We start from the raw sequence: 24,537 nt of genomic DNA on the forward strand, positions 1-24,537 counted from the left end.
TTCAGTGGCCGGAGAGCCCCGAGAGGTCCCCGCACCGCTCCCGGGGACACTGCTGGCCACCCCCCTCCTTCACAGCTTCTCGTGTCCTTTTCCTTGCGCTCAGCAGGTGACTCGGGGGGGGACGGGGACGACCTGCAAGGACCGAATGACCTCGCCAGCGGCCTCCTGATGGATTTCCCCCGGGGCTCCCCCGCCTGGCTGCTGCTGCTGCTGCTGCGCTGGGTCCTCCTCTCCCAGGCCGCCCTCTCCTCCTCCTCCTCCTCCCTCCTGACCCCGCTCGGCAGCCGGCGGAGCAGCTGCAAGGCCATCCCCAGCGGCCTGGCGCTCTGCCACGGGGTGGGCTACGGCAGCATGCGGCTGCCCAACCTGCTGGGCCACGACACCATGCGGGAGGCGCTGCAGCAGGCCGGCTCCTGGCTGCCCCTGCTCGCCAAGCGCTGCCACCGCGACACCAAGAAGTTCCTCTGCAGCCTCTTCGCGCCCGTCTGCCTGCCGGAGCTGGAGGAGGCCGTGTACCCCTGCCGCTCCCTCTGCCGGGGGGTGCGGGACGGCTGCGCCCCGGTCATGGCCGCCTTCGGCTTCCCCTGGCCGGCGATGTTCAACTGCAGCCGCTTCCCGGCGGAGAGCGAGCTGTGCGTGCCCCCGGGGGCCGCCGACGGCCCGCCGGGGGCCGCCGCGGCGGCAGCAGCAGCAGGTGAGTGAGCGAGGGGAGCTCGGAAACCTGCTGGAAGCCCCCTCCCCCCCCCCCCCCGGGGGACCCAGATCCGGCTCCTGGCGACAGAGCGATCGGTGGCTGTGCCTAACCTAAGTCACATTTGGCTCGTTTTGGGCCTGAGAAGGCGGGACAGACGTTGCTTTGAGCTTGGCTCCTCGTCTTGGAAGCGCGATGCCACCCTTACCGCCCTGCCCTGCGCAAGTTGCTTTCTAATATTCCCGTGGGCTTCCGAGAGCTCTTCCCAGGCGCCCCCATCCCCTCGCCACATTTCCTTTCCCAGCGGGTATGTTGGGGTTTTTATGTTTTGTTTTGTTTTTTTATGCTCCCTGCAGATGGACAGCGCTGTGCTCTCCGATGGCGCTTTAGCAATAAGAGATAATACATCGGGGGTGCGCAAACCGGTCCTCGGGCGCCCCCCCAGCCAGTCGGGCTGTCAGGATATCCCCAATGCATGCATAGGATGTAGTGCATGGAAATACATCTCATGCATATTCATTAGAGAGACCCTGAAAGCCTGACTGGCTAGGGGGCCGCAAGGACCGAGTTCCGCACCCCTGCAGTTGATGTTGGTTGGGGGGGGGGGGGTGCATTTAAAAGTCCTTTAAAAACGCACAGTAAAGTCAGACCTGCAGAAGGACTTATTTTGGATTTCTGTGCAGACATTTTGGGGGGAGGGAGGCTCCCCGTGCCCCTTCCCCTTCACCCTCTCAGTAAATCTGTGCAAGGCATGTTGCAGGGTTCACATTCTTTGGCTTATGGGTGATTTTTTCGCCTTCTGCTGGCACAACCCCGAGGGACATTGTCCTGACCGGCCAGCAGCAGCCTGCGTACCCGAAGCTGCTCTTCTCTTCCGGCCTTCTGCAGGGCCTCCCCTGAGTCTGCCCACAGCCCCCACGCCCCCACGCCTCCCTGCCACCTATCTCAGCCAGAGCACCTCACCCCTGACCCCAGCTCCCCTCTCCTCCTCACCCCATTCTGCATGCACCTCAGTTCCTGACCCGCAGTCCCTTCCGTGGGGGGGAGAGAGGGAGCAGGTCTTGGGGGCGCGAAACCTTCTGCCTGTGATAAAACCTGGCGGCACTGCTCTTTGCCACGCGCCCGATCCCTGTTCTTGGGCTGGGAGAGCGCGCGACGGAGGCAGGACGTGCGAGACTTTCCGTGGGGATCCGCCGGCGAGGCCTTGCTTTTCGCAGGTGGGCCGCTGCCAGCCCCTCCTCCTCATGCTGCCCTGTCTTTCCTTGCCAGACCCTCCGTGTGCCGCCTGCCAGGGCCCAGGGGACAGCGAGAAGGAGTTCATGGAAAACGTCTGCAACAAGGACTTCGGTAAGGGCATCTTTTCACCGGAAAGCGAAGATATCGGCACGTGAGACCGCTCTTATAACGCTAAGAAGGGCTCTTGCCTTCCCAGGAATATAACAGTGCCCCTTCATTGGAACCTACCCCCGTCCTTGCTTATAACAGAGAAGTTCTGTCCCCTTCCCCCAGAAAAATAATTGTTGCGCCCTGTTTTAGGCAGCAGTCACGTTGTGCATGACCCGGCCTCTTTGGAAGGAGCACAGTTGCTAACTCCTAGCGCCTTCGTCACAAAGAGGGAGCAGCGATCACATTCGGGCCGATGCAATATCGGGGGGCGGAAAACAGGCGCTGATGACTGAGCGCCCGCTGGCCAAACGCGCGGCGATGCACCTCTCTGGGGGGGGGGCCCCGATGTTATATTTAAAGGGGCTGCCAACGTAAAAAGGAGGCGCTGGGGGAAATTGCGCTGCCCTAGCGCCTCCTCAGCAGCGGGCGCCCAGGAGACGAGGCTGACAGCGTGCGTTAGGAAAATGGAAGCTCGTCAATCGAGCGTCCGTTTAACTAACCCGGCCGCCAGCAAGATTTTTTTTTTTTTGGGGGGGGGGTGTTCCTTTTTTGATTCCTCCGACTTAATATCGCCACGATATTAAATCGTAGGAACTACAGAGAAGCAGTATTTTCTGTAATCCTTTTGGGCTCCGCAAGAATTAACGCCTGCTCCGGGGCAGACGTTACATTTTGAGGATAAAAATGTGCGCATCAGGCACACATTTTTTTTTTGCACGGGAGGAAAAATAGCCAATAGTCTCATGGACATGAATGTAGGTGTGATGAGTGATATCAGCTATGCGCTTGGTTGGACGCACTAACCCCCCTTTTGCACGAAGGGGCTCTGGAAGCGCGTCCAAAACGAGCATCAAGTCGCCTGTTGAGCCATGGGCTGCAGCCAGCGCGCGGTATTGCATTGGCCTTGAAAGAGTCTTTTTTAAGGGGACAGAAAACGCCGAGACTCATACTGCAGTTCTTACCCTAGGAACATGCACGAGGCTACTCTTACAGTAATAAGAGTATCTCACTGGGAGCAGTGGGAATGCTGAGCATGTTCCCAGCAGTGTAATATAGGGGCAGTAACTCCTCAAGATCCTGGCTGGGTTGGCCCTACCTCTCTCTCTCCCTTTGTAACCTTGAGTTAACCATTTAACCTCCCCCCCCCCCCCCCCCCATGCTCAGACATAGAATACAAGCCCCCTGCGACAGACCTGTTGTAGGCTTGTGGTTTATTTTGTACAGCACTGGGCACACTGATGACGCTGTAGGAACAATATGTAATACTATAATTATTTACTCAGTGTCGCTCCTTGAGCATTGGAAGTTATAGCCGTGCAATTCAGAACATGCAAGGAGTAACTTTATTAAGCCGAAACACACAACAGTTTCAGAGCACAGAGAATTACGTCAGAAATGAAGAGGCTTTTATGATATTTTTCATGCAGAAAACTGAACTTCCAGAGTTGTGACATTTCCTCAGTAACCCCTTGATGGAACGTACAAGCAAGGCTGGTTATTTACCCACACACGGGCCATTCTCTGGCTACCCCCTCCTCCTGGCCACTCGTTTTCCATCCATCTGGCTGTCAGGATCAGAGAGGAGCATAGGCCTGTAGGGCCCCCAGTGTAATAAGCCGCAGTCTGCCGTCTGCATCTTTTTGTGCATACAAATTAGTGCTCCTGTGTGCAAATCCAAGGTTAACGAAGGCATTCGCTATTACTCCCCAGCGCACAGAGGGGTGTAGGCTTCATGCTGGGAATACAACTCCTGCTCAGAGGTGGAGGAAAGTTTCTGGGGCTGGTGACAGTCTATGGGGCTGAGCCTGGAGTTTGTGTGGGGATCCTGTACTCGGGATGGATGCAAAGGTAACATGCTTTGCATACAAATCATGTTTTGTGCGCACTAAGGGGCAGATTTTTAGAGGAGCGCGCGCGGGGTACATTTGTGCGCGACACCCGGCGCGCACAAATGTACGCCCGATTTTATAACATGCGCGCGATGCCGCACGCATGTTATAAAATCCGGGCTCGGCGCGCGCAAGGGGGTGCACACTTGTGCACCTTGCGTGCGCCGAGCCCAAGGGGAGCCCCGATGGCTTTCCCCGTGCCCTTCAAGGCCGCTCCGAAATCAGTGCGGCCTTGGAGGGAACTTTTTTTTTGCACCCACCCCCCAGCCATACCTAAATCCCCCCCCCTACCTTATTCCACAGAGTTACGCCTGCCTCCAGCACGGCCGCTGTGCCGGAGGACTCGGGACCACCCCCGGACCGCCCCTTTTTCAAAGCCCCGGGACATATGTGGCTCCTGGGGCTTGTGCTTGCCGCTGAGCCTATGCAAAATAGGCTCGGCACACGCCGGGGGGGGGGGGGGGTGTGTTTAAAGGATTACGCGCATTTCTTACGCGCGTAACCCTTTGAAAATCTACCCCAAGCATATTTTGTGTGCACATTTTAAGGTTATCGTGCTTTATTTTGTTAAATTCCCAGTGCATTATTGTACCATTAATTTACTGCTTTGGGAGTTAAAACATTTTTTAGTATAGACTGAAGTTCAGTTATTCGTGTTTTATTTACATCAGGACTTAGGAAGAACTTCAGCCGCCCTAGGCAGACCTCGAACTGATTTGCTGTCGGGTACTTCTGTCTTTTGCAGCCCTGAAACTGAGCGTCCACTCCACATCCAGCGAGGAAGGTCACCTGAAGGTGATCCCCGAGGTGAAGAGCAGGGCTCTCTACAAGCAGGAAGGCTGGACGGAAGAGGAGCTGAGGAAGACCGTTCTCTGGCTGACAGACGGCGACTCCTGCACCTGCGAGGAGATCAGAGAGCAAGGGGCCACCTTCCTGGTGCTGGGCCAGCAGGTGGCCGGCAAGCTGGTCATTTCCTGGCTGAGGAAATGGGAAAGAGGCGAGAAGGAGCTGAAGAAGTTCAGCAGGCTTGTGCGGAGAGTGCAGTGCTAGGGTGGGGTGGGGGGGGGGGGGGGCGGGGGGGGGAGGGAGGAAGGGGATTGAGGGGGGGTGATTGCAAAGTCACCTTAAGGTGGAGATTTCCTATCACATCACGGCTTGCAAAAGCTCTGCCAGCATCAGTGCCGTGGCCCATTTCACGTACTGATCATGTCGGTGTCTTCCGTGGCCCCACGAGGGTCAGATCAGACGCGTGGGTCAGCGCTGAAGGAAGTGGGCTTGTGATGTCCTTTCCTGCTAATCGGAGCCAGCGCCGACCCAGCATGGCTTCAGGGAGCAGTCGTGCCCCTCCTCATAAAGCGGCGTCTTTTCCACGGGCATTAAGTCGTCTCTACACTGGTGGAAGCCGCTTTGTGACAGCGGGGACACTTCTCCGAGCTCAGCTTTTCAAAGCCCATGACCCGCTTGAATTGCCCGTCCTCAGTCTGGCTGCAGACCCGCGCGGGGATCCCCCAGCATGGGGGCTGGTAACCGGATTGAGAAGAGGCATTCCCGGGGGGCTGTTTTGGGCGGGATTAGGCAATAACACACGGAGATTCAAGTCTACGGGTGGTGTTTTCCATACAAAAAAAATGCAAATGAAAAGTCCATGGCCTTTGAAGATCAGGAAGGAAGTCCTGCAGCTGCGCACTGCGCACCTAGGCAAGCAGCGTGGAAATTGTACCCCTCATGTCTCCCTCCCTGGGCTTCCGGGTCAGACCTCGCTTCTGAACCTGCTGAGTGGCTTGAGAGAGGGTGGGGTGGGCAGGTGGGACAGGGAGGAAGAGAATGGATGGATTCCTCCTCCTTGCCCTCTTCCCACGCCTCCTCCTAATGCTGACTCTCCTCCTCATTCCTCCACTCGCTTTCCCCCTCCGGCCACTCGGATTCCTCCTGAAAAACGAGATTTCAGCCTCGCTGTCTCTGCCTGTGTGACAGGCAGGGTGATTAAAACATCTTCTCTAACCCTCACCAGACGTTTGGGGTATTTCTTGCCATTGCTTTTTCTGGATCACTGTGGTTTTCTTTTCCTGGTCAGTCGCCACTGGATTCTGGGACCGTCAGGCCTACTTTCCTCTTTCTGACCGGTATAATCTGTATTTATTCAATTATTTAAAGGACTTGCAGTCCCCAAGAGGCAAAGTACTCGGCAGATTACAAAAGACAGACGTAATTAAATACCGATAAAACAAAAAAAAGAAATACTGAGGAAAAGAAATTGTTTCAAATAAGTTATAATCTTAAAATGACAAACAAAATAAAACAGAAACATCCACATAACAAAAAACTATTAAGATGCCATAGGGCTGAATGCCTGTGAGAAGCAGAGGGATTCAGGTTGTTTGCTAAAGGTGGGGTAACATGAAATTAAGCGGATTTCTTCGGGTGAACTGAGCCTGCTGCATAAAATATCCTCCGCCTTGTTTGGTCGAGGTGCGGGTGTCTCTCATCAGCCCCACTGTTTACCTGTCAGGAGATCACAGTCCCCCCACTGCAGAAAGAGGAGCAAGGCAGGGCGACAGACTGGAAACAGAGGAGAGAAGTGGCATGGGCGGGCGTATATAACCCCCCCCAAACTGCCACCTCCACGAGCACTGTACGTCACCAGAACCAGGACCCCCCCCCCCCCCAATATGCCAGCGCTGCAGGCACTGTGGCAGTGGCCCAGTTCAAAAGCCACATCAGCAGGGGAGGGAGGACCCAGACGCATGTGCAGGTGCACCGGGGGAGGGAGCTGGGATGGCCGGCTCTCCTCAGAAGAGTCTGGGTTACAGGGTATTAATGAGCATAAAAACAGGATTAAACAGGCATACCCAGAGTAGAGCCCCCTACTTCCTACCTCACATCCATGTATATTATTGTTAAGACCTCACTACGTAACCATGTAATCTCATTATTTACTCTGCCGTTGATTGTTGCTATGACTTCATCATGTTATGATGCAATCTTGTTAGCCTTCTCCGCAGTTTTGTTTCTTTCTCACTCTGCCTTCTGTTAACTACCTCCGTTTAGATTCTTATTCTTTGTTCCCCCTTCCCCACACCCTGTTTTTTGTAATTTCCATCTTCAGTTTGGATGTAAACCGATATGATATGTTTCACACTAATATCGGTATATAAAAGCATTTAAATAAATAAATAAATACATAAAAAAAAAAGGTCCTGATTCTGACAACTAGAGAGCTAGGGAGGCCTCAGGGGAGCTGGTAGGACCACGTGAGATATTTGTATGCCGTATGTCTACCTAATATGTGTGCCTGATGCAAGGGGAGCTAATACTTTGATTTATGCATTTGTCGCGCACTGTAAATAAATAATTGCACCTGAATCAAGTCTTGTGCTATTCCTGAAACTGTTTCTGCGGCTGCGGCCGGCTCGAATATGCTACACCTCTGTTTCCAGCCTTTTAACCAGTTCCCAATCCACGAAAGGACCCTGCCTCCTACCCCATGCCTTTGTAATTTCCTGAGGAGTGTCTCATGGGGGGACTTAGTCAAATGCCTTCTGAAAATCCAGATACACCGTATCAGCCGGCTCACCTTTATCCACGCGTTTATTTACACCGTCAAAAAAATCTAGAAGATTGCAAAAGCAAGAATTGCCTGTGCTAAAACCAGTGAATGAATTTTCTAAATCTAAGGCCCTTTCTCTCTCTCCATGACTTTGCAGGGCCATGGAGGCAGTAACCCGAGCTGCCGTGGTCTCAGGTAGCAACAGGTCCCTGAGATCAATAATTGATGTTGTCACTTGCTTCCCCTCCTCTAAGCTGCTTAGGCGGCTTCTCGAGGACAGAGCCAGACCCGGGGAAACCTCGCTGTCGAAGGGGCCCCGCGGAAAGGCGAATTCTCCAGGTGCTGCTCCTTGCACAGCTCCAAGGGACCCCCAGCACTCCCACCTCCAACAGGTAGGACAGGAAAATAAGAAGAATCGCAATAGCTACAACAATAATGATAATTATCATAAATCCAGGCTTCAGGGGCTGGGGCATGCCTCTCTCTGCCATGGTGATGACTACTCGGTCTGTCCTGTCCCCCTGTCCATGTGAGGGCTGGGTACTGGCCCCTGGGGCTCAGGCTATCCTTACTGTTCCTCTCGGGGATCCATGTTACCTCAGCACGGCTCATGTGTGCAGCATACGGCAACCTGTCCCCGGTTTACCTGCCTGACCCAAAAAGAGCCACAGTCGGGTTTCTGAAGTTGCATTTGTGGCTCCGTCTCTGGTCTTCTGACAGGTGAAGCTCTTGAACCCTGCAGAGTGATGTTAGGCTGGATAACCTGACGAGTCAACGCACAGGAAGAGGAGGGGGGGGGGGGTGTTCTTATCCCATCTCAACGTACGCGAGTCCCAGTGTAGGACTACGTGGACCAGGATTCGGTGGGAGCAGAGTAGAAAAGAATGAAAAACATCCCACTGGATCAGGAGTCGCCCTACTGCCTTTGACCTAAACTAGAGAAACAGAGGTCATCTAGTAGTGACCTTGAAACGGGTCACTGAACCTCCCTGTGCTCAGCCTCATTACAGAGCGAGCTTCTTCCAACATGCTCAAGGAAGGGCTGCAGCAAGAGTCTGAAACGGGACTTTCTTTAGAACAGGCGGCTTTGCAAGGGAGTGAGTATCCTTTCCTCAGAAGACCAGTGAGAACGGGAACTGAATGGGACGCTTCATTCCCCCCTCCAGGACACCAGTGCCACCTTGTGGCCTGACAGCAAATTGCACCCCCTTTAATACTGGAAGCATGCTTTATGTCTTTTAGTATTTATTGGTTTAAAATGTATGGCTTCTGACATTATTTTATTAGGATATCTTTTATTTTCACTTGTTACATTTTATCTCCTATTATTATTATTGTTTGTGATTTTCTTTTATTCTATTTTCTTATCCTGTTAACCGCTGTGAAGGCCATGCCGAGACAACAGTATACGAGTACAAATAAACCTTAAACCTTAAAAGGCATTAAACACAGAAATGAGGGCAGAAAAGGACCAAGCGGTCCATCCAGTCTGCCCAGCAAGCTTATGGTAGCACCAACCGCGCCACACAGGTCTCCCCTATAACGGTAGCATCAGTGGGTGGCAACTGCCGCGCCGTACAAGCTACCCCCTTACTAAGTTTCCCAACTAAAAGGGGAATTGGACTCAGACAGCAACCAACAAGTCAGATCCCTTGTTGGTTGCTGTCTGAGTCCAATTCCCCTTTCCCCCTGCCATTTAAGTAGAGAGCAATGTTGGAGTTACATCACAGGTAATAGGGCTTATTGGTTAAGGGTAATAACAGCCACACCAGCAAGTTACCCCCATGCTTATTTGTTTTCCCAGACTGTAGAATTAATGTCCTTGTTGGTTGCTGTCTGAATCTAATTCCCCTTTTCCTCCCCTGCCGTTGAAGTGGAGAGCAAAGATGGAGTTGCATCAACAGTATGAAGGCTTATTGGTTAAGGGTAGTAACCACCACCCCAGCAAGTTACCCCCATGCACTCTCTCCTTCATTTCCATCCTCTGGCCTATAAAGATTCACAGTGTTTATCCCGTGCCCCTTTGAAATCTTTCACTATTTTCATCTTCACCCCCTTCTCCGGAAGGGTATTCCAGGCATCCACCACCCTCTCCGTGAAGAAATACTTCATGTCTCTTGTATATTACTCAACAAGCCGGAGGTTCTAAGCTCTCTGGGGAAGGGACACGTGAGTTCATGACTGCGCACACCGAGCTAACATGACCAGCTGTGTGTTTCTCTTCTCATTGGCTTCCACAGGCTCCTCCCCATCCCGTGGCGAAATGGTGTCGCCGGCCATAGCGTTGGCCTTCATTCCCTTCCTGCTCACCCTGCTCATCCGCTACCGCCACTACTTCCTGCTCTTCTACCGGGCGGTGGTGGTGAGGACCGTGCAGGACTATCTGACGGGAATCTCTCGGGAGGAGCGCGCCTTCCAGTATGTGATCATCCATGCCATCCCGGGGGACCCCCAGCACATCCTCAGCACCTTCGACCAATGGTGCTACCACTGCGAGTACCTCAGCAACGTGGGACCCCAGAAGGGTCAGTATCTGTCTTCAGCCTCTGCCGGGAGACTTCTAGCCCAGTGCATTGTGGGATTTGTAGTCCTCGCTTCTACCCTTTCTAATCAACATTCCAGATACCAAAACGCAGCAGGTGGGGAGCGAGTCTGCCATGGGAATTAAAAGCCAGGCCAGATGGGAGGTAAAACCTGCGCTGGCTTAGGAAGGTCCTGAGAGGATGGGAAAAACACGAGGGCTGCCACAGATAGGTAACTTTCGGTTGGACGGCATCGGCTGTCCCACTTGATCTGTGGCTCTTCCAGGTCCTCTCTGTGGAGTAAATGTAGCCGCCCAGTGCAGGCAGCCATGTTGAGTGTAGCTGCTGATGGCCCCCCCTGGGTCGTCCTGGAATTTCCAGCAATTTATTGGTTAAACCTCTAGGAAGCCTGGAGAAAGCTCATGGGGATCAGATGACTGGAGATATTTTCTCACTGGCTTCATGGATTCCTGGAGGCTGTAACCCAGCCAGGGTTGGCAATGTCAGGGATTAGGGGGAAAGGCACCATGAGCAGAGATGCTCAGTCACTGGAAACCGTGTAAGGAAAATGATAACATTTATTTTTCAGTTATTTTGTCATAATATGCCGTTTTCTTTTAGTTTATTTTAAAGAAGTGACTGGAATGTACTTAGAGACAGACGCACCAGTTAAACAAGCATTTAAAATACCATACAAATCTCATTATCCATTTAAAACTGTCTTACCGTTGACCTTTCAATATTGCTTTAGATAATGTGTATGAGCTTTGTATGGTCTCTCTCACACACACACTCTGGTGTTTATTTTCTACTGGGGTCAACCTGCGAGTATGGTGTCCTGTCTGTTGCACTGGGCGGTCCGTGGCACAGGACCGCCCAAGCCACAATGCAGCCGACCACGCACTCCTACAGGCCCGACACGGCCTGTGGCAGGACACCACCGACTCCACTTGCTGCCTCAGGCATGCGCGCACGTCTGGCCAGGATTTAGAGGGCCCACGGCGGGAAATCCCCCGCGGCACTCAATTCTGACGTCACTGGCCACAGCCCTTAAAAGGGCCTCGCCCCCAGCGGCCCACGCCTCGGCAATAGGTCAACTTCTCTGAAGTGTGCATTGCCTCAGCGTTTCTGAGATCCAGCTCTGTGTTCCTGTGCTCTTGTCTTTGTTCCTGGTCTTGGTCTTCAGTTCTAAGTTTTCAGGCCCTGTCTTGTCACCCATGGTCAGTCTTCAGTTCCTGTCTTCTTCCATGGTCAGTTTTCAGGCCCTGTCTTGTCAGTCTTCAGTTCCTGTCTTCCCAATGTTTTGGTCTTCAGTTCTTCGGTGTCCTCTCCTCCCTGCCTGCCTTCTGCCCTGCCTCTCCTCGGACTGATCTCTCTGGTTTGACCGTGGCCTGATTCCTGTCGCTAATTGAACTCCGCCTGCCGCTGACCACTGCCTGCTACACGACTCTGATTGCCCCCCGCCTGCCACTGATGACACTGATTGAGCTCTGCCTGCCACTGATGACTCTGATTGCCCCCCGCCTGCCACTGATGACACTGATTGCCCCCCGCCTGCCACTGATGACTCTGATTGCCCCCCGCCTGCCACTGATGACACTGATTGCCCCCCGCCTGCCACTGATGACACTGATTGCCCCCCGCCTGCCACTGATGACTCTGATTGCCCCCCGCCTGCCACTGATGACTCTGATTGCCCCCCGCCTGCCACTGATGACTGTGATTGAGCTCTGCCTGCCACTGATGACTCTGATTGAGCTCTGCCTGCCACTGATGACTCTGATTGCCCCCCGCCTGCCACTGATGACACTGATTGAGCTCTGCCTGCCACTGATGACTGCCCGGGCTCCATCTGCACCTGTGTCCCCTCCTGCCCTAGACCCTGGCCTGCAACCTCTTCTACCTGTCGGATCTTCCCCTCTGCAGAGGAACTGTGCCTAAGCCCAGCTGGCACCGGCACCCGAGGGCTGAACCTAAGGGGAACATGGACTGGTATTGGTGAAGCTCCGGTCGGGCCTTTGCTTCCGCCAGCACCGCCAGCCGACAGTGGGAACCTCAAGGGCTCCTCCCTGCAGGCCGCACCAACTCCACCATCCATACCGAATGAGTCAGAATAATTCCATCCTTAAGTAGCTGCATCACGAGATGAAAGCCCCAGGAAGAAGGGTGAAGCAGAGCTGCCATCTCCAGGTAATCTCACGGCCCTTGCAAGCCTCGTAAAATAGCAGCCATCTCCTTAAAAGATCTCTCAGAGAAGAGAATGTGGAAGCAGGAGGGCGGAGGCCTGGGTCAGATTCTGGCCGCATCAGCTTCTTTCGACTGACCCGAGTCACTTGGCAATTGTGCTGCCATCAGCCAGAGCAAGCGAGGAGAAGAAGAAGGTCTGGGATAACTCGGGGGGGGGGGGGGGGGGGTGTATTCAGGGCCAAGGACTGCACCGATCCAGAGAGGTCCTGCCACCCCATAGCTCGTAGGTGAACAGACAACAGCACGTCCTCGGGATGCGCAAGGCTGCCACCTTGTGGCTGGAGCGAACGTTGACATGTGAGGCCTCAACCCTCTGTACCATTCATTCGGAATTTGAAGTGTATGGGGCCATTCTTTCTAGAAAAGGAAAAAGGGTCTCCAATTTAAATATTTTTTCTTAATTTCTCCTCTTTCCAAGCTGACGGGCGTGCAGAAGGATGAGGATGATGCTTACTGTAGAATTGTTCCACAGTATTATGAGAGAATAATACCATAAGAACATATCATAAGAACATAAGAACCTGCCATACTGGGTCATCCCAAGGATCCATCAAGCCCAGCATCCTGTTCCCAACAGTGGCCAATCCAGGCCATAAGAACCTGGCAAACATCTACCTTATAAATGGCCTGTGACCGACGGCCCGCAAATGCGCAGTAGAGCGCAGCTCTACTGCGCATGTGCGGGCAAGGATGTCGATCAGAAAAAAAAAATGGCGGTGGGGCCGCAGGAGCGGGAGGAGAAGCAGCGGCGCCGCGCGCGCGCCGCGGTGCCGCTGCTTCTCCTCCCCAGATCTGCCGGCAGATCTCGGGGGGGGGGGGTGTCACTCCCGCGCCCCCCCCACCGAGATCTGCCGGCAGATCTCGGGGGGGGGGGGGGGGTCCCCCCCGCGCCCCCCCCCACCGAGATCTGCCGGCAGATCTCGGGGGGTGGGGTGTCACTCCCGCGCCCCCCCCACCGAGATCTGCCGGCAGGAGCGGGAGGAGAAGTAGCGGCACCGCGCGCGCGCGGTGCCGCTACTTCTCCTCCCCAGATCTGCCGGCAGATCTCGGGGGGGTCACTGCCGCGCGCGCGGGAGTGACCCCCCCCCCCGAGATCTGCCGGCAGGAGCGGGAGGAGTTAATGGAGCCGGGTGAGGGTTGCGGGAAGTCGCGCTTACGGCGCCGGGAGGAAATGGAGGTGGGTGAAGGGAGGGAGGGAGAGGGGGACTGAGTGAGTGGGAGGGAGAGGGGGACTGAGTGAGTGGGAGAGGGGGGACTGAGTGGGAGGGAGTGAGGGAGAGGGGGGACTGAGTGAGAGGAGAGGGAGGGTGGAGAGGAGTGGGTGGGGGGGGGGGGGGTGGTGAAGAGTGAGGGGAGAGAGAATGAGGGGGAGGTGAGAGACAGAGGGATGTAGCCCGTTTTAACGGGCTTTACGGCTTGTTAAATAGATCCCATGCTACTAATGCTAGCAATAAGCAGTGGCTATTTCCTATTGATTAATAGCAGTTTATGGACTTCTCCTCCAGGAATTTATCCAAAACGTTTTAAAACCCAGCTACACTAACTGCCTTAACCACATCCTCTGGCATTGAATTCCAGAGCTTAATTGTGCATTGAGTGAAAAATAATTTTCTCCGATTTGTTTTAAATGTGCTACTTGCTAACTTCATGGAGTGCCCCCTAGTCCTTCTATTATCCGAAAGACAAAATATCCGATTCACATCTACCCATTCTAGACCTCTCATGATCTTAAAAACCTCTATCATATCCCCCCTCAGCCGTCTCTTCTCCAAGCTGAAAAGTCCTAACCTCTTTAGCCTTTCCTCATAGGGGGAACTATTTCATCTCCTTTATCATTTTGGTCGCCCTTCTCTAAACTTTCTCCAGTGCAATTATATCAGCTGGATTTTAAACCCCTCCCCCCCCCGCGCATAAATAATGGAGGATACGCGCACGGCTGGGCCTTGCGCGCATTTTGCGCATTTTGGAAGAGGCCCAGCCATGTGCGTAACCCCCGTTAAGCGCACAAGACCCAGGCCTCTGTGAAGGGGTGGTCCTGGGGCAGGGAGGGCGGGCCCGGGGGGGGGGGGGGGCAGCGCGGGGCGGGCCCGGGACAGCGCCATTCCTCACTATCCCGGAGCCTCACATGCCGGTCGGCTGCCAGCACGCACAAGTTACTTCAGGTCAGGCCCTGAAGTAACTTGTCGATTAAAAGGTAAAAAAAGGGGTTTTTGAGGGTGGGGAGGAGAGGAGAAGGGGAAAGGGAGGTTAGGGTAGGGGGTAGGAAAGTTCCCTCCCAGTCCGCTCCTTAATTGGAGTGGACTGGGAGAAAACTGGGGAAGGCCGCGATGCGTTGCCGTGCGAAAGTTGCCAAATTCTACTCCCCCCATGTGCGCCGCCTCTGACTTTATAACATGCGCACACCGGCGCGTGCATGTCATAAAATCGCGCGTCCATTTGTACGTGCCGGGTAACATGCACACATGGACACGCACACGTATGTTTTTTAAAAATCTACCCCTATCTTTTTTGAGATGCGGCGACCAGAATTGCACGCAGTGCGGCCTCAGCACGGAGCGATACGGAGGCGTTAGGACATCCTCTCTTTTATTTTCCATTCCCTTCTTTAGCAGGGGAGGCGGCCACCTCAGGCAGCAAAATTTTGGATGGCAAAAAGTGCGCCCAAAATGCTGAGCAGACGCCTCACCTTGCCGGCCAAATTACATGTTTAGTTAAACGTCGATGGGGTTCCTGTACTCCCCGGTGACTGCAAAAGAAGGAGGCCCCCCGCCCGCTGCAGGAGAAGGAGGGCAAACCTTACGTGCGCTGGGCACTAGGAGGAGACAGGGCTTGCGCCACCAGTGGAGACCAACCTTCCGGCGGCAGAAGTTGAAGAGGAGGTCCCACTGATAGCCAAAAAAAAAAGGAAGAGAGAGTGCATGTGAGTGAGGTAGAGGAAGTGTGTGTGAGTATGTGTGCTTGAGTGTGTTTGTGAGACAACATATGCATGGGTATGTATGAAAAAAGCATTTGCATATGGGTGAGAAAGCATGTGTTGTGTTTTGTGGGTGTTTCTGAAAGAGCATGTGAGTGTGTGTGTGCGTGAGAGAGTGTGTACATGAGAGCATCTGTGTGTGAAAGAGCATGTGTGAGTGTGTGAGCATCTATGTGGGAAGGAGCACGTATATGAGCATCTGTGTGTGAACGAGCATGTATGTGTGTGAGAGACAGTATGTGTGAGTGTTTGTGTGAGAAGGAGCCTGTATGTGTGTGTGTGTGTGTGTGTGTGTGTGTGTGTGTGTGAAAGAGCATATGCGAGAGTAAGTGTGAGCATCTGTTTGAGAAGGAGCATTTATGTGAGCATCTGTATGTGTGTGAAAGAGCATGTGAGAGAGCAACTGTGTATGTGTGAGAGCATGTGTGAGAGAGCATGTGTGAGCATCTGTGTGAGTGTGCGATAGCATCTGTGTGCATGTGTAAGAGCATGTGTAAGCATCTGTGTGAGAGCATCTGCGTATGTGTGAAAGAGCATGTGTGAGAGCATGTGTGTGTGTGTGTATTGAAGCATGTGTGAAAGCATCTGTGTGGGTGTATATGTGAAAGAGCATCTGTGTGTATTTGTGTGTGTGTGTTTGTATATATATATATATTATAAGAGAAGAAAGTTCATCCTCCCTATGCCTCCCCCCCCCCCCCCGAGTAATTGCTCACACATTGCAGATCTTAAAATAGAAATGTAAACGTGGCCATTAATTGCTCTCGGTAAAAGCAAAGTAAAAACGCTAAAGTCTTCAGCTGCCACTTCCAAATTTCAGTGTCTGTGGCTGCCCAGAAGAAAGGCCTGCCTTCCTGCCTCTTTCTGCCCTGGGAGTGTAGGTATCCCACCGCTGACGCACCTCAGAGGATGGGAGAGGTGGGCGGGGAGCATAAGGATCCCCGGCGAGCTGTGAAACATCTCAAGCCGTAGCTGTGGGAATTCGGACTTTTCATTTCACGCCGCATTCAGTGGTCCAGCGATGGAGGAATTTAAGGAAGGGGTGGTGGTTGGGGGGGGGGGGGGGGGGGTCGGTTACGTTATCCCGCCCTTTTGTACCAGATAGCGGGGGAGCAGCTGCGCTGTGAACGCGTTGGAGCCTGACCTTCTGACCCCCCTCACCCGCTCTGGCTGGCAGCCCAATAGATTTCACGTGGAATGAGCGGGGGCTACCGATACCACCATGCGCTGGGGCAGAGCCAGGGCCAGCCACGTCTCTCCCCAGGGCCTGGCTCTCCCGGCAGCTCCGCGCTCCCCCTCCCCCCCTCCCCCGGGCTCTCTTCTAACTCCGGTGAGCGCTGTGCTTACCTCGCCTTGCAGGGAAGATCCTGGACCGGCTGATCTTCGACACCGCCCCCCTGAACGTGCTGGAACTGGGCACTTACTGTGGCTACGCCACCATCCTCATGGCCCAGTCCCTGCCCCTGGGGGCCCGGCTCTACACCGTGGAGATGGATCCCCGCAACGCGGCCATCGCTGAGAAGGTAATCCGGCTGGCGGGCTTCGACGAAGACACGGTGAGTGGATCTGTCCAGCAGAGCCACTGGAAGGCTCGCTGAAGGGGAGCTAAGGATTTCAGTTTCTCTGGGAAAGGCCCTGGGTGCAAAGCCGGGGCTGGCTGAGCAGATCTCCAATGATCTGGAGGCCTTCGGGCAATCCTGATTGCTGAGATTGCTGCGGGGGCTTCCTAAACCTGACCCGGCGACCCTACAGGCGGTCGGGTTTTCAGGATATCCACAATGAATATGCATGAGATCAATTTGCACGTACTGGACCTCTACTGTATACGAATGTATGCGGTTCTGGTCACCCCCCCCCCCCCCCCATCTCCAAAGAAGATACGGCAGAACTAGAAAAAGGGACGGACCCGAAAAACAAAGCGGAAGCCGATGCAATGTGCTGGTAAGCGAGGAGACAAAAGACGATCGGTGTTAAAGAAGCCTTTATTGGAATATTGCCCGGCTCTGGCCGACTTTCGCTCTCGCAGGGGCCGCCTCGGGGCCTGTTCTCAATACGTTTCCTCGATTGCGTGAGATTCAGTGGAGCAGTCATCACAGTTTGTCAATCTTGACAGAGCAACTTGGTGTTAAAATCTCGGCGCTGCTGATACAGCAAATCTCGGCACGGGCTGAAGTCTCCTGCTGTGTTAAGAATGGCGATTTAAATACGGGAAAGGAGTTTACCTACAACAACAGATTTACAATCGTGCCCGAGTACCAGCTTGCGGCGCCGTATGAATAAACAATATACGCGGGGTTTACTATATCAGCAGCGCCGAGATTTTAACACCAAGTTGCTCTGTCAAGACTGACAAACTGTGATGACTGCTCCACTGAATCTCACGCAATCGAGGAAACGTATTAAGAACAGGCCCCTGAGGCGGCCCCCTGCGAGAGCGAAACTCGGCCAGAGCCGGGCAATATTCCAATAAAGGCTTCTTTAACACCGATCGTCTTTTGTCTCCTCGCTTACCAGAACTAGAAAAAGTCCAGAGAAGGGCCACAAAAAATGATAATTGTGGTGGACTGGCTTCCTTAGGTAGAAAGGCCAAAGACGTCAGGGGTCTGTAGCTTGGTGAGGAGACGGCTGGGAGGAGATATGACAGTTATTTACTCCGCCAAGTCGTATTCGGATGAGGAGACACTCCGCAAAACTAAACCAGCAGTTTTAAATCCAATCTAAAAAAGTGGAGTTTTTGTTTTCTGGCAATAAACAATTACGCTGTGGAACTGAGGCTACCAGGTGGCTGAATTTGGTGGAGGAGTTCCTGGAGGACAGGTTCGTTAGCATTGATTAGCTGGGTAGACTTGGCTGTCTCCACTTCATACGTCTGAGAAGGAGCAATAGGGAATGCAGCTTCCAGGTGAACAGGATGCTGGGCTCAGCTTCCCGCTGCTCTGTCCCCGTGGCACCTCGTATCTTCTCGTGTAAATGCATCTCCTGCCTATGCTTTGTGGATATCCCAAAAATCCAACTGGTTTGGAAAGCCCTGGATTGCTATCACAGCTGTCAAGTGAGCCGCTTCCCAGAGGAAGATGTTGGGCCAGCCCTGTTTACTCAACCTGCAGCCCTGTTTCTTGCTTTTGAAATCGGCATTGCAGGTACCGAAATGCACCAGAAGACGGGACTTGAGAAGGCCGGGCCTGGCTGACCACAGAGCTCTGAGCATGGAGAGGGTGGGAAAAAACATTGATACTGGGTGTTAACGCGGTTCTCCTATCAGTTTGCGTTTAACAATTGTAGGACCACCAAGAGCTTAGAGTAAAAAGGTTGCAAGCAATGAAGAGGAATTTCTCCCAGGTAGCGCGTCTCCTTCCGTGGCTGGGGAAGGCCTCGTGTCTCTGCAGGCAGCCGGATGTGAATGGGCAGAGACTGCAGCCTCTGTGCCTCTTCTCGTTATCACTTAGAAGAAATTCCTTTCTGTTTAGGGCAGGGAGTCCCCAGACTCAGTGCTGGGGAGTCACAACCCAGTCAGGCCTTCGGGATTTCCACAGTAAACATGCATGGGACCTTTTGTATATAGTGGAGGCGATGCATGCATACTGATTTTATATATATTTATATCTATTTATATGTATTCATTGTGGAAATTCTGAAATAGCAACTGAGTTGTGGCCCTCAAAGACCAAGTTTAGGGACCTCCTGGCCTAAAGGAATCCATCTGTCTGTCCTTTTGGGGAGATATTCGCAGATTCTCGGACAATCCTTTGTTAAGCTAGATCAGTGGTTCCCCACCCTGCCTGGAGACGCACGTTAACCGGTCTGGGATATCCGTGTAATGAATATGCATGAGACAGGTTTGCATAGATGTGCTCTTCTTCAATGTATGCAAATCTATGTCATTGGATCCCTGACAACCAGACCAGACAGGTGCGGCTTCAGGACAGGGGTGAGAACCACCGAGCTAAGTCAGTGCTGCCTGCTGCCAGTCCTCGCTCCCTCCCCCCAGTCAGTCTGGTTTTCAGGGAATCTCTAATGCACATTCATTAAAGATTGCTTGAAAGCCAATTGGCCGAGGACCGATTTGAGCAGCAGGGAATGAGCCATTGGACGAGCTGGGAGGCAGATCAGAATCTCCCCAACCTGTTCAGAATAGCTCCAGTGACTAAGCAGGAGAGAAATCTCCATAATCTGGCTGGGGGGGAGGGGTGTCAGCGGGACAGGTCTGAGAAGCCCCAGGGCAGATAAATAAATGTAGGAGTAGGACTGGATCTGGTCCATGGGGATCCCCTGGCCAGTCGGGTTTTCAGGATTATCCTCATGAACACTCGGGCTGTGAAATGCACATTTTCTCTTCCAGTTCGTTTTTAGCTATTTTTGTTTCATTTTCTGTTTCGTTTCATTTATTTAAAATAAAAAAGAAACAAAAAAAATCCAAAAGAAAAGAAAAAACGGTGTTGGGTCTGGGGTTCTGCCCCTTTCCCTGTCAACAAAACAGCCCCAGCCTGAGGTCACTGGTTCCATTTAAAAAATAACGGGGATCGCTCTTGCTCCAGCTGAAGCCAATAGATGGGATAGGATACTGGGAAGGGGCTAGTGGGAGGGGGGTGGGGGGGATCGTAAGGGCGTGGCCTGGGATGTTTTAGAAAACTAAACAAAAAGATTTTGCTTTTTCTTTCATTTTGTATTCAAAATGAAAGAGAAATCAAAATAGGAAATGTAGTTTCCAAGAAAAGCACACCCCTAACGAATGTGCGCGGGATATACGTGCACGCACTGCTTCCCACTCTCTGCAGATATCTCTCGTGCATATTCGTTAGGGAAAACCTGCCTGGAGTGGGTCTGAGGACTGGGTTTTGCACTGCTGATTCCAGTAACTGAACTGGTGCTGCAGAAAACTGGACAAGTGGTTTGGGAGTCACTGGGCTACGATGACTTGCATTGGACCGTTCTAAGTATTATCCACGAACACAGGAATCCCTCCCATTGGTTATGTTTGAAGAGCGGGCGTCGATGCTGCTTTGTGGTCATGAGGATGAGCAGTGCTCGGGAGGAAAACGCCACCTAACTATCAGGCTGATACAATACAGCTCGCTCCGACGGAGCGCACTGTCAGCCTGCTCTTGGACGCGCGTTTTCCCTTACCCCTTATTCAGTAAGGGGAGGAAAACGCGCGTCCAACCCGCAGCACCTAATAGCGCCCTCAACATGCAAATGCATGTTGAGGGTGCTATTAGGTATGCGCGCGGGATACAGAAAGTAAAATGTGCAGCCAAGCCACACATTTTACTTTCAGAAATTAGCGCCTACCCAAAGGTCGGCGCTAATTTCTTCTGGCGCCGGGAAAGTGCACAGAAAAGCAGTAAAAACAGCTTTTCTGTGCACCCTCCAACTTGATATCATAGCGATATTAAGTCAGAGGTCCCGAAGAGTAAAAAAAGGTAAAAAAAAAAAAATTTGAATTCGGCCCGCGGCTGTCGGGCCGAAAACCAGACGCTCAATTTTGCCGGCGTCTGGTTTCCAAACCCGTGGCTGTCAGCGGGCTCGAGAACCGATGCCGGCAAAATTGAGCGTCGGCTGTCAAACCCGCTGACAGCCGCTGCTCCTGTCCGAAAAGAGGTGCTAGGGACGCACTAGTGACCCTAGCGCCTCCTTTTCCCCGTTTTTACCGCGTCACCTAATTTAAATACAGAATCGTGCGCACCGGCAAAGGGTCGGTGCGTGCGCCGGGAGAGCGGGCGTTCGTCCACTCTCCCGCGGACTTTACTGTATCGGCCCGTAAATAATTCAAATGTACATCACCAACTCTGAATAATCCTCATGTTGGGCCAATAGAAGCTGTTGTAGACCGAAAACCACACAGATTATACATTTTATTTTCAACCTCATATTTGTAAGAGAACATATTATTGATTTAGAGGAGATCAACACACAATAAACTATTGACCAGTCAATAACGCACTAGAGGCAATAGTCAATATGATGACATCATCAGATTCATTCTTCTACTGTTTGTAGTGTTAGGAGTGAACAATAAATAGGTCACGGGGGGGGGGGGGGGGGGAAGGGGGGGGGCAGAGATCCCCTGGGTAATGATTCTGTGCAGGGTGTGGAAGTTCTGGCTCTAATTCTCAACGCTCTGTCCCGTCCCTTCCCTTCCTTCCCGTCTTACGCAGGTGGAGCTCATCGTGGGCCCCTCCGATGAGGTCATCCCCCAGCTGAAGGAGAAGCACGGCGTGCAGAAGCTGGACTTCGTCTTCATGGACCACTGGAAGCGCTCCTACCTGCGAGACCTGCAGCTGCTGGAGGAGCAGGACCTGCTGCGGGAAGGCACCGTGATCCTGGCGGACAACGTCCTCTTCCCGGGGGCGCCGCACTTCCTGCAGTACGTCAAGTCCTGCGGCAAGTACCGCTGCAAGGTGCACCGCACCAGCCTGGAGTACTTCCGAGCCATCCGCGACGGGATGGCCGAGCTGTGCTACACCAAGCTCCAGTGAGGGGGGGGGGGAAAGGGGGGGGCCATGCTCGGGTTCGGGGCAGCCCGACCGGTGCGGGCCCGGCGCGGGAAAGAAGGCCGAAGACGTCGTAACGCGCGGAGGTCACGTTAGTCTGAAGTCCAGGAGCAGCGGCCCTTTCCGTCTGGCTCCGGGTCAGCAAGGACAGGCTGACCCGGTCCTGGATTTGTTTTTGTTGCTCACGAGGACCTCCCTTGGCAGGAGGAAACCAGGATTGACTCATTCGGTTCCTGGTGACACAGATATCAGGTATCCCTACTAAAACGTCATTTCTCCTCTGCAGAGAGGTCCCCGGCTGGGGAGGATAGGGTTACTGATAGAGGGCTACCAACTGACTCCCTTTTTACCAGGGCAGGCTGATCCAGCCCTGTTTTTATGCCGGTGCACACAGGGAGATGTCGTCTTGTCCTTCCTAGGGGAATCACAGCTACAAGTCCCTGCATGCATTAGGGGTGCAGTCTGGATGGGATCAACTTATTCTGAACAAATGGCGCCAGTTGGCAATGCTATGCTGAAACGTCCCCTTTCAGCAGAGGCTTTGGTTGTTGGTTTGTGGATTCACCTGAGCTGCAGACTCTTGCGAGCTCCTGTGGGGCCTAAATATCTGTGAAAAGCAAAAGAACAACCTGCCTCCATGTCATCAGGAGATATTAGGCCTTTCCTTATTTTATATCTCTCATCCCAGTGCATTCTGCAGGAAAAATAAGGACCAGATTTTTCTGGGATTAAGACGTCAGGTGAGAACCTTAAGGTTAAAAATAATAATAAAAAAAAAAAAGTTTTGGCAATGGTGGATCAATGGCGCCATCTAGTGGCCACTTTGTATATCTTGGGCCTGCAATTCTCCTTAACATTTTTTAAATTCTGCTTCCAGCCAACTTTCTATGAACAACGTCTATAACAGCAGGCAGACAATGAGCACATGCTGTACAAATCTTATCTGGGAATTAATTGACTTTTTAAAGAAAGATGTACATCCTGGGCATTATTCCAAGACTGCACATGACTAATTGCAAAGCTCCCTCTGTATCCATTAAATGTTTTGCTCTGGAGTCTATTTTTGTATGTCCTTGGTGCTCCTGTGGAATTCTTCCCACCCTTGTTTAGATTTAGAGTCCACTTGGTGGCATTTCAGAGCAGATTACATGCAGGTGTTTCCCTGTCCCCAGAGGGCTCACTCACTTTATACCTAAGGCAACAGAGGGTAAAGTGACTTGTCCAAGGTCACACGGAGCAGCAGTGGGATTTGAACCCTGGTTTCCCTGGTTTATCGCTCTGTGCATAGAGTCCCAGCCGCTGCCGAAGAAGCAGGCTCATACCCTCTTCTGGCGGCGGTGCTGTCTCTGTCCTGAGCCGCCTCCGAACTCCCCGGGTGTGCCGCTCTGTGCAATTGCACGGTTTGGACGCCCGGGCGCGCCAGGCCTGGCCCACTGCTCTAGCTAGTTTAGCAAGAAAGTCACAAGTTACCTCAGCAGCACTGAACCCGATGGGTCGATATTGACTGTGAAGCATAACATATGATGTACGTCTTTATTAGCCTCCCGGCTTTATTCTGACTAGAATATCACAGATCTTTCATGATCTCTGATTCTTTTTACTATCCTCCTCCCCATCCTTCATCTTGGAAAATTGTTCCCTGTGTCCGCTCCCCTCTCCTCTCCTGGGAGGACTCGTTCATGTGTCTTCAACTGGTAAATCCCCTGTGTGCTCCTGCTATTTCTTTCCAGCCACTCGTCCCTGAGTTCACTGATCAGAGTAATTGTAAACTAGGCCGACAGCGGCCAGCAAGATTATCCACTGAGGAAGTGAGGGACTGGGCCCAGTGGCCTGGAACCAGTCCCTGCAGGATTTCTGGACCTGGCTTCTGCTTTTCACGTTGCCATGCTGCAGAGGCAGTGGCCACATCCTGCGGGAGGGAATCCCTGCTCAGCTGGGACACATCCTGAGCTGCACTCAAGGGAGGCTGCAGTCCGTGCCTCTTTGTCGGGACTACTGTTGCTGCCAGGGCTGGGCTGGATGGGAGGAAACATCCCAGCTAGCTCTGACTGCAGGATCCCGGTGCCGCAATCCCCATAAGAGCCCGATCCAATCGAGCTTGGAAGCCCAAGGAGGCAGGAGGAAGTGGCCGGGACCACAGATAAAATTGGGACGGAACACTTTAGTACCTCCTAATGTGAATAAGAGGAAACGCCGCTTGGAGTCAGATAAAGTGAGAGAGCTAAGGCACATGGCCTGCATCCTCGAGAAGAAAGAGCTCAGTATCTGTGACACCGCCAAGCCATGACTTATCCTGCGCACTGATCGGCTGCAGCTAAATTGCTGACTGAGCTTCGCCTACCAGTTTCCCTCAGGAGCGAGGGTGTGACAGAATGAGCTTCAGCCAGTAAGCTGGGTAGGCGCGTGCTGGAAGTCATAGATTTGCTATACATAGGCATAACTCCATGCCATCGCTTTATCCAGGTAGATAAGGTGATGGTAAAAGCCAGAAAGCTGCTTGGCTGCACAGGGAGAGGAATGGTCAGCAGAAAAAGGGAGGAGATATTGCCCCTGTACAGGTCCCTGGTGAGACCTCACTGGGAATACTGAGTACAATTCTGGAGACCCCACATTCAAGATGATATAAACAGGATGGAGTCGGCCCAGAGGGAGGCTACTAAAATGGTCACTGGTCTTTGTTCCACAGCACATGGGGATAGACTTGAAGATCTAAACGTGTACACCCTGGGGGAAAGGCAGGATAGGGGAGATAGGATAGAGACATTCAGATATCTCAAAGGTTTCCATGCA

General features: G+C 52.9%; 2 protein-coding genes across 2 annotated transcripts; both read left to right on the forward strand.

Annotated features, from left to right (window-relative positions):
• On the forward strand, nucleotides 1-5,017 carry LOC115091477 (secreted frizzled-related protein 2-like). Its single transcript, XM_029601699.1, has 3 exons — nucleotides 1-694; nucleotides 1,961-2,038; nucleotides 4,712-5,017. Exons 1-3 carry the CDS (start codon nucleotides 169-171, stop codon nucleotides 5,014-5,016), a joined length of 909 nt encoding a protein of 302 aa, XP_029457559.1. The 5' UTR covers nucleotides 1-168; the 3' UTR covers nucleotide 5,017.
• A 4,676-nt stretch (nucleotides 5,018-9,693) lies between these two features.
• On the forward strand, nucleotides 9,694-21,732 carry LOC115091479 (transmembrane O-methyltransferase homolog). Its single transcript, XM_029601700.1, has 3 exons — nucleotides 9,694-10,038; nucleotides 16,616-16,812; nucleotides 21,412-21,732. The coding sequence occupies exons 1-3, from the start codon at nucleotides 9,714-9,716 to the stop codon at nucleotides 21,730-21,732; spliced, it is 843 nt and encodes a 280-aa protein (XP_029457560.1). The 5' UTR covers nucleotides 9,694-9,713.
• Nucleotides 21,733-24,537: the final 2,805 nt, after the last annotated feature.

This window comes from Rhinatrema bivittatum, chromosome 5 (genome assembly GCF_901001135.1).
Source record: "Rhinatrema bivittatum chromosome 5, aRhiBiv1.1, whole genome shotgun sequence".
Taxonomy (NCBI): Eukaryota; Metazoa; Chordata; class Amphibia; order Gymnophiona; family Rhinatrematidae; genus Rhinatrema; species Rhinatrema bivittatum.